Below are 8,730 nucleotides of genomic sequence, written 5' to 3'. Positions count from 1 at the left end.
ATATAAGAGAGCACCTTTACGCTTGCTTGTATCACATTATTCATGCACATTTTTTCACTACTTGTGGCATCAGATACACACACACAGCTCCATTGTACTCAATACTTCGCATTTCTATGCAGTCAAAGCGCATCACTGCAGATTGAGATGGAGGGCTATTGTATTCCTTGTTATTGACCTTTACATAAAGAAAACTCCTTGTTTAGCTCCTAGGGGGCGCATTCTGAATACAATTGTTTAAAGCAGACCTGAACTCAGAACTTCCCGTCTGTTTTAAAAGATACGCAACAGCATGATAACCTTTAAAGAAAAACATTTATTTGTTACACCTGATACACATCTTGCAATAAATCTGCTGTGTTTATACTTTCTGCTTTCATGGAAACAGGCATAGGGTTAACTTCCTGTGCTTTCAAATTAGCCTATCTGCTGTGGCAGCCAGCTGACACAGCTGAGGGATCAGATTATAACTTGTGATTAATCACAGGATGAAAAAACAAAAACTCTAAATATATACAGGGTGGATTGTTTTAACAGTAATAGGGCTAGTTCAGAAGCCACTTACCGACACCCACACAAATATATCTCTGTGTGTGTGTGTGTGTGTGTGTGTGTGTGTGTGTGTGTACGTGTGTGTGTACGTGTGTGTACGCGTGCGTACGCGTGCGTACGTGTGTGTACGTGTGCGTGCGTGTGTGTGTGTACGTGTGTGTGTGTACGTGTGTGTGTGTACGTGTGTGTGTGTGTGTGTGCGTGTGTGTACGTGTGTGCGCGTGTGTGTGTGTGTACGTGTGTGTGTGTGTGTGTACGTGTGCGTGTGTACGTGTGTGTGTGTGTACGTGTGTGTGTACCTGTGTGTGTGTGCGTGTGTGCGTACGTGTGCGTGTGTACGTGTGCGTGTGTGTGTACGTGTGTACGTGTGTGTGTACGTGTGTGCGTGTGTACGTGTGTGTGTACGTGTGTGCGTGTGTACGTGTGTGTGTGTGTGTGTACGTGTGTGTGTACGTGTGTGTGTACGTGTGTACGTGTGTGTGTGTACGTGTGTGTGTGTACGTGTGTGTGTGTGTACGTGTGTGTGTGTGTGTACGTGTGTGTGTGTACGTGTGTGTGTGTGTACGTGTGTGTGTGTGTACGTGTGTGTGTGTACGTGTGTGTGTGTACGTGTGTGTGTGTACGTGTGTGTGTACGTGTGTGTGTGTACGTGTGTGTGTGTGTGTACGTGTGTGTGTGTGTGTGTGTGTACGTGTGCGTGTGCCCTTTTTTACTGGATCAATTTTTTATTCTGTCTTTGTCTTGTCTTCTTTAAAAGGGTTCTGTGGATACCTTATAAAAACAAAAACTGACAAATACCTGGGGCTTCTATCGACCCCCTGAAGCTGTCATGTCCTACTCCGTCCTCCTACGATCCTCCGTTCCCCAGCGCTGGTCACGGTCCAATTATTTATCTAACTAGACGAATGCAACTGTGCCTGCGTGGCCGCGCTTGTCCTCGCTCCCGTCTTCGGGAGTTTACGGCACAGGCACAGTATGAAGTTTTCTCGTACTGTGCCTGTGCAGTAAGCTACCCAAGACTCTCATTTCAGGACATGCGCAGCCGTGCAGTTGCATTCGTCTAGTTAGACGAATAATTGGGCCGTGCCCAGCGGCGGGGAACAGAGGATCGTAAGAGGACGGTGCGGGGCAGGACAGCTGCAGGGGGCCAATAGAAGCCCCAGGTAAGTGTCAGTTTTTGTTTTTATAAGTATCCACAGAACCCCTTTAACTGCATCACAAGCAGTCACTTGGCAGAGTAAGGATCCCTGTGGCACAGATAGTCACCTTAGACTTGTGGATGTGTGAACTAAAGGTGCCCATACATGGTACAATTTTTTCGATTAGATAATTTTGTTTGATTATTCCGTTGGAAAAATCTTTATATTCGATCTAACATGTCCGATCAGATTTTTATTGAAAAAAAACGGGATAATCGATTCTTTTTTTCTTGATGGAAAAAAAAGATTATTTTAAACTTTCATTCGATTCGATCGTTTTGGTTGAATAAACGGGAAAATGTAACCTTTTATTGTACCGTGTATGGCCACCATAAGAAAGACTGGGCCTGATGCAGTGGAAGACCGGAAATGTTGCCACACAATTTTACCGGTCTTAAGGCCAGGGAAGCACCGCCCACTACCAGTTTAACGTGCATTACACCGCATGTTACCATGGCAATGTGAGCGTTCTTCCAGTAATTCCCGTGGCACCAATAGAGTAACGGGCAGTGCTCCCCTGGTGTTAGGACTGGTCAAATTAAACAGGTATTCGGCGCTGCTATAGCACTGATGTGATAGGGCGTAACCCACGCTAGGGTAATTCGGAGGTTCTGGTGATTGCCGGACCCCATATTACTTCTCCCTCCACTGCTACGACTCGGAGGGGGAATAGTATTTTATGTCACCGGGCAGCCATTAGAGCCGTCATTCAGTTCACCCTGCGCCCAACTCACTGGCGGCGTACTGATAATTACGCCGGTAAAATTGCCGTGTGCTGCCTTGTGCACAGCAGAATTATGGGCCTTTCATGCATCAGGCCTCTTGCGTTATAAATAACGGTAACTATGCATACTGGAAGGAATATTATCACTATGGAGAGCTGGTACTACAGTAAGGTCAGGACACCTATTTACACTTCTCACCTGTTTCTCCAGCACAGAGTTCCTCTCACTTTCGGCATTCTGCACCATCTTCCTCATGTAATCCAGCTGTTTCTCTAAGACGCTGCAGCGAGAATGTGCCGCCGACAGCTGACTGCTGAGCTCTGGTGACAAGCAAAAGGCAAGGCTAAGAAAAGCAGCATAAAAAGTGATAACATGAAAAGTACTCAACGTCACTCTCAACTCAGTTATTGCAATTATGACTTCAGTACTTTCCCTTGTGTATAATCAGCTTCAATGTTCTGTGTTGTGGCATAGGTTTGAGCACAGCTTTCTACTGGATTCACACTGTTCTGCTTCCCCCAAAATAAGCCTGACCCAGAATATAAGCCCTAGCCTGATTTTTCAGGATTTTTGAGGATGCTGGAAACATAAGCCCTACTCCAAAGATGAGCCCTGGTTACAGTTCATAAAAAAAGTCAATGGAAATAGTGTCACTGTCCAGGCAGCTGCTGTATGTGTGTAAAATTAATTGGCAATAGAATGCAGCAGGACAGACAGATCTTTCACAAAGGAAAGCAGAGACCCCTAAAAGAGTCACACTTAAAAGACCCAACAAGACCCAAAACGATGCAGGTTGGCAATAGAGGTAGGGCAAACTGTTCTGTAGCAAACAGTCCCTGGGGAATGACCTCTGGGTCACTTCAGTGTTTGCCAGCTTCCGCATTACTGCGCATACGCTTTTCCAGCGGTTGCGTGTCCTAGATCGTACGTGCAGCTGGGAGCGCTCTGCGATGTCAGCACACTGCCTTCCCACCCAGAGGAGCACACCGGTGACAGAGTTTCAGGGTGAAACATTGTCAGTTTGAGACAAGGTGCCGCAACAACCCATGGGACCCCACAGCAAAATTAGCATAGGGCCGCCTCCTCTTCGGATCCAAACACCCCCCCCCCCCCAACACACCCCTTTTCCCGGTGGCTGGTCAAAGACACCCACCTACACACCATCTCCCCACACAGAGTAGTGCAGAGTAGATATGTAATATTTCCCTGCTCCTGCACTGTGTCATGTATCTTCTGTTCTTCATGGCAGTTGCACGCTCTGTGCCTCCAAACTCCCTTCTCTCAAACACATGACATGCCTCAGGAGCCAGAGGTCTGCAGCGCAGACTGTGCGGCTGTCAAAAAGATTATAGGAGACCCGAAGCAGCACTAGAACCAGTAAATATTAAAGTGTATCTGAGATGGGGCCAAAGAAAAAAATGGATTAATACCTAGGGTTTCCTCCAGCCCCTTCCGGCCTGATCGCTCCCTCGTCGTCCTCAGTCGCTGCCTGGATCATCGGCAACTGGCCCGGTAAGTCAGCCACTGCTGGTTTGTGCATGCGCAGCCGCGGCATGCCTCGGAGGATTCAGGCAGTGACCGAGGACGACGAGGGAGCGATCAGGCCAGAGGGGCTGGAGGAAACCCCAGGTATGTACAAGTTTCTTTGGCCCATCTCAGGTTTACTTTGAACTGCTCCATTGTGATACTTTGTTCAATAAATGCTAAATCTTAAACAATTTGCCCCATGACTTAAGGTGCGTACACACATGCGACTATAGTCGTTTGAAACGATCGTTCACCGATCATTTCAAACGACGATTGTTTAAAAAAAAAGCAGCCAACAACCATTAAATCTAACGACGGACGAGCTAGATCGTTAAAAACGAACAGTCTATCTTGGCGGATTTTTTCCAACGACGATCGTTTGTAAAAGTAGTACATCGTTGGAAACGGTCGTTCGTACTAGGCTTGACATGCACATTTCGCTATTTCTCCATGGAACTTTTCATTTTTATGTGCAAGCGCAATAGTTGCTTTACGTGATGTAACGTTCGTTCTAACGATCAGATCGTTACACACCTTTAAAAGCTAACTTTACTGAGGCCGTTCTTTCGTCATTCACAACGAACGATGGTTGTCGTATGTGTGTACATAGCTTTAGACTATGTTTCGGATTTTGGCCCCTTACATGATTGAATTTGACACCCCTGATGTAGTCCATAGATGAAATGTGAGTAAAATATAAGTTTATGTCAGCAGTCAGGAATCACTGCTGTACATCATATAAGTGTCTGCCCAGAAATTGGCACTCTACCCTTATTCCTCCTGGACACATCATCCAGCAGGCTCTCCTTGGACCTCCTCTGCTCGTGCAGCTGTAGCCTACAGTCAGAAGACTCCTTTGTTAGTTGTTTCATGTTCTCTTCCGCCTTCAATCGATCCAATTCAAGTTGGTGGAGCTTCTCCTGAAGGTTCTTTAAGGCCGAGATTATAGCTAAAATAAAAAGACAAAACTTTTTTTAGTGAAGATATATTTTACTAAAAGCCTCTTGGAAGAAATTGGGCCAAAGTCATTAGGCCTAGTACATGCCATCCAACATTTAATTCAAATAGATCTACAATCTAATCAATACAATTGGACTGTCCAGTTATCAGAAGCAAACTTTTCTGCCAACTTATTGGAAACTAAAGAGAACCCGTAACCAAGAATTGAACGTCTTCCCAATCAGTAGCTGATGCTCCCTTTCACATGAGAAATCTTTATCTTTTCACCAAAGGATCATCAGGGGGCTCTGTATGGCTGATATTTTGGTGAGACCCCTCCCACAGTGTGATGTCAGGACCATGGTTCTGACATCACTCTGTGGGAGCCTTGCTGCATTGTGGGAAATAACAGCTTTTTACAGCTGTTCACAACTGCCAAAGAAGCAAGCAGCATCTCCTTCCGCTGACATCACCTGTCAGCAGTAAAAATGTCACCATGTGATAAATGTCAGAATGTAAATCAGGGAGAGGAAAGATTTTACAATGGGAAAACACTGACAAAATCATTTATACATAATTATTGTAAAAATAAAGCACTTTTTTTTATCACATTAATTTCAATGGAGTTCCTCTTTAAAGTGAGATTATAAACAAAATCACATTTTTGCTTTAAAACATTAAACATGGTTAAAAAAAAAAAAAAAAGGGAATACTAAACACTGTAAAAGGTGGCCATACATCAAGTGATTTTGGTGGCCGATTAACTAAGAGACAGATCTCTCTGTGATAGGCGTGAGATCTGTTAGTCGCCATAAACCGCAGGCTGATTACTAATCGATGTCAGTATGAAATTTTTTGGAATCGACCTAGTGACGGCGCCTCGCTGCCCCCAAAATGTATCCCCCCGGTGCCCGTGCATTAATAATTTACTTGTACACCGCTGTCTCCGCACTCCTGTCACCCATTCGTGCCCCACGTGGTTGCCGGCGTATTGCACGTGGGGCGTGTGATGCAAGTTCTCCTAAACATTGCTTCTCCGCGAGTTCTCCTAAGCATTGACATTGCTACATTTTTGTTAAAGGGGTTAAAAAACTAAAACCAACACTTACCTGGGGCTTCTATCTGCCCTCTGCAGCTGTCCTGTCCCGCACCGTCCTCCTGCGATCCTCAGTTCCCCACCGACGAATAGTGCTTGCTCCAGCGCACGTCATCGAGAGCTTACTGCGCAGCTGCAGTACAAAGTTTTCTTGTACTGCACCTGCGCAGTAAGCTCCAGATGACACTTGCGGGAGCAAGCACTATTCTTCTAGTTAGACAGATAATCCCACGGCGGCGGGGAACCGAGGATCGTAGGAGGACGGCATGAGACATTACAGCTGCAGGGGGCAGATAGAAGTCCCAGGTAAGTGTTGGTTTTTGTTTTTTAACCCCTCCACAAAACCCCTTAAAACTTGTGTTTTTACCATATCTATTGTTTGATCTAATAAAAACAACTCATGGCGATTGGTGATCTTTAGTCAGCCAAAGTATCATGTCTAAGAGTGACTTAAAGTGGACCTGAAGCGTAAATTCCAAAGTGAAAAATAGTCAGAGTGACACTTACTATGCCTGTTCACCCTTTTCTACCCATTGCAACAACTGGTGATTGTCTATTAAGCAGAAGGGAAGCTCTGCGGAAGCTCCGGTATGCACCATTGCGTGTCTGTCACTGCGAATACTGTAGTGAGCATTATACTCTCTTCTCCCTCTCTTGGCTCTGCAGCACACAACATACCCGGGTGGTTCTAAGAGCTACTCCCCCCCCCCCCCCCCCCGTTCCTTCTGTGACACAATCTATTACAAGCCTCTGCCATGGCAGTTTTCAGGAGGGGGTGTGGCTGAAAAACCAAACCTGGGTTTTCTGGCACAAAAGGTCAATTGTAAAACATGTATTCATGCTATTCTTATTATAACTTCCGGGGACTGTGCTGACAGCATGGAATTTATTTTTACACTTTAGCTCGGCTTTACAGCAAACCTGAAGCGAAAATAAACTTATGAGATAATACATTGTATGTGTAGCTAAGAAATAGAACATTAGTAGCAAAGAAAAGAGTCTCATTGTTTTCCAGTACAGGAAGAGTTAACAAAAACTTCAGTTATCTGTGCAAAAGAGCTTCTCTGAGTTATTCGACCCACTGGGTCCAATACAGTCCTGTTTTCTGAAGCACTTAAACAGCCAAGAAGTAGTGAGAGACAGCTTGGGATAAGGTTTTACTGCAGGAAAGTTAAAAGGGTCATTATTTCTGCTTTGTTTGATAGCTTAAAATACAGAGTGTGGTTTTTAAATTGCAACAATGACAGAATGATGCAATGTTATTTAAAAAAGCTATACTGTATAACTGACAATAAAAATATGACTTTTCTATGCTACTAATGTTCTATTCATTATTCATACTACCGATACAATTCATTACATCATAAGATTTGTTTTGCTTCAGGTTTGCTGTACCTGGCTGTCAGCTCTCATTTGATTGGTCCTTCTGTGTTTATGACTGAAATAGGGACAGTATAAGCTGCAGGGAAGGGACTGCCTTGCGATGCTCAGCGCTCTCTTGAATTATTATTTAGTATTTATATAGCACCGACATCTTTCGCAGCGCTGTACAGTATGTATTGTCTTGTCACTAACTGTCCCTCAAAGAAGCTCACAATCTAATCCCTACCATAGTTGTATGTCTATGTATGTATCATGTAGTGTATGATATATTGTAGTCTAGGGCCAATTTAGGGGGAAGCCAAGTAGCCACCCTGGCGTTCTATTTCCCCAGGATTTCTGTGCAAAAAGTGGTTCAATTAATTTCCAACCAATTTTTTTTTGCAATCAATTATTTTTTTTTAATATTGAATTCAATACAGGTTATTGTATTGAATTCAATAAAAAAAAAAAAAGTGTTTGCTGCGAGATGTTGATGATGCTGTGTGACCCTGGTGCCATCAACACCGATCGACGGGGGACATGTGATCGCCGAGAGAGATGCAAAATCCGCCAAGGGACATGGAAGAAGGCACTGGGGAAGCTATCAGAGGTATGCGATGAGGGATCAGCACGCCAATGGTGAGTATAAGACCCAGATGTATTAGCCAGATGTGCAGCCAAGTATAGTTAGCCAGATGTGCAGCCAGTTATAGTTAGCCAGAAGTATTAGCCAGGAATAGGGAGCCAGATGTTTTGCTAGGTATATAGGGAGCCAGATGTGATGCCAGGTCTAGGGAGTTGGGGGGGGGGGGTAGGTGTCCCCTTCTATGCAGGCTGTAGGTGGCCTCTCCCTCCTCTTCCCCATACCCCCCCCCCCCACGTCCCCCCCAGTCAGAAGCCCTGATCTACTCACCTGAGGGCTTTCTCCTGCGGTGGTAGCGGCGCACTTCCTCCTCCATCGCGAAGCCTCGTGTTCTCTGTAATTACAGTTACGAGGCTTGGTGATGTCACCAAGCCGCATACTGTAATTACACAGACCAGGACCCCGGCGATGGAAGAGGAAGGTGTCCATCGCAGCCGGCGCACGAGAAAGCCCTCAGGTGAGTAGAGCAGGGCTTCTGAATGGGGGGGGGGGGGGGGGGGGGAGGAGTGGCACGGGAATCGGGAGGGAGGGATGAGGAGGGAGAGGCCACCCACAGCCTGCATAGAAGGGGACACCCACCTCCCCCCCACACAGAGGGGATCCCCGCCGGCCACTACCAGCCAGCACAGAAGGGATCCCCGCACCAGCCACCCGCCGGCACAGAAGGGGAATCCCTGCACAGCCCCA

General features: G+C 45.8%; 1 protein-coding gene across 1 annotated transcript in view; it reads right to left on the bottom strand.

Annotated features, from left to right (window-relative positions):
* CEP57 (centrosomal protein 57) overlaps positions 1-8,730 on the bottom strand; it is a 23,527-nt gene that overhangs the window by 4,326 nt on the left and 10,471 nt on the right. The window contains exons 3-4 of the mRNA XM_068265879.1: positions 4,773-4,952; positions 2,675-2,796 (exon numbers count right to left, since the gene is read on the bottom strand). Of these exons, the coding sequence (XP_068121980.1) occupies positions 2,675-2,796; positions 4,773-4,952 (302 nt within the window). The remainder of the gene's footprint in view (positions 1-2,674; positions 2,797-4,772; positions 4,953-8,730) is intronic.

The sequence above is a fragment of the Hyperolius riggenbachi genome, chromosome 2 (genome assembly GCF_040937935.1).
Source record: "Hyperolius riggenbachi isolate aHypRig1 chromosome 2, aHypRig1.pri, whole genome shotgun sequence".
Classification (NCBI taxonomy): Eukaryota; Metazoa; Chordata; class Amphibia; order Anura; family Hyperoliidae; genus Hyperolius; species Hyperolius riggenbachi.
The sequence above is the reverse complement of the archived record's forward strand: the minus strand, read 5'-3'. Positions and strand labels throughout refer to the sequence as shown.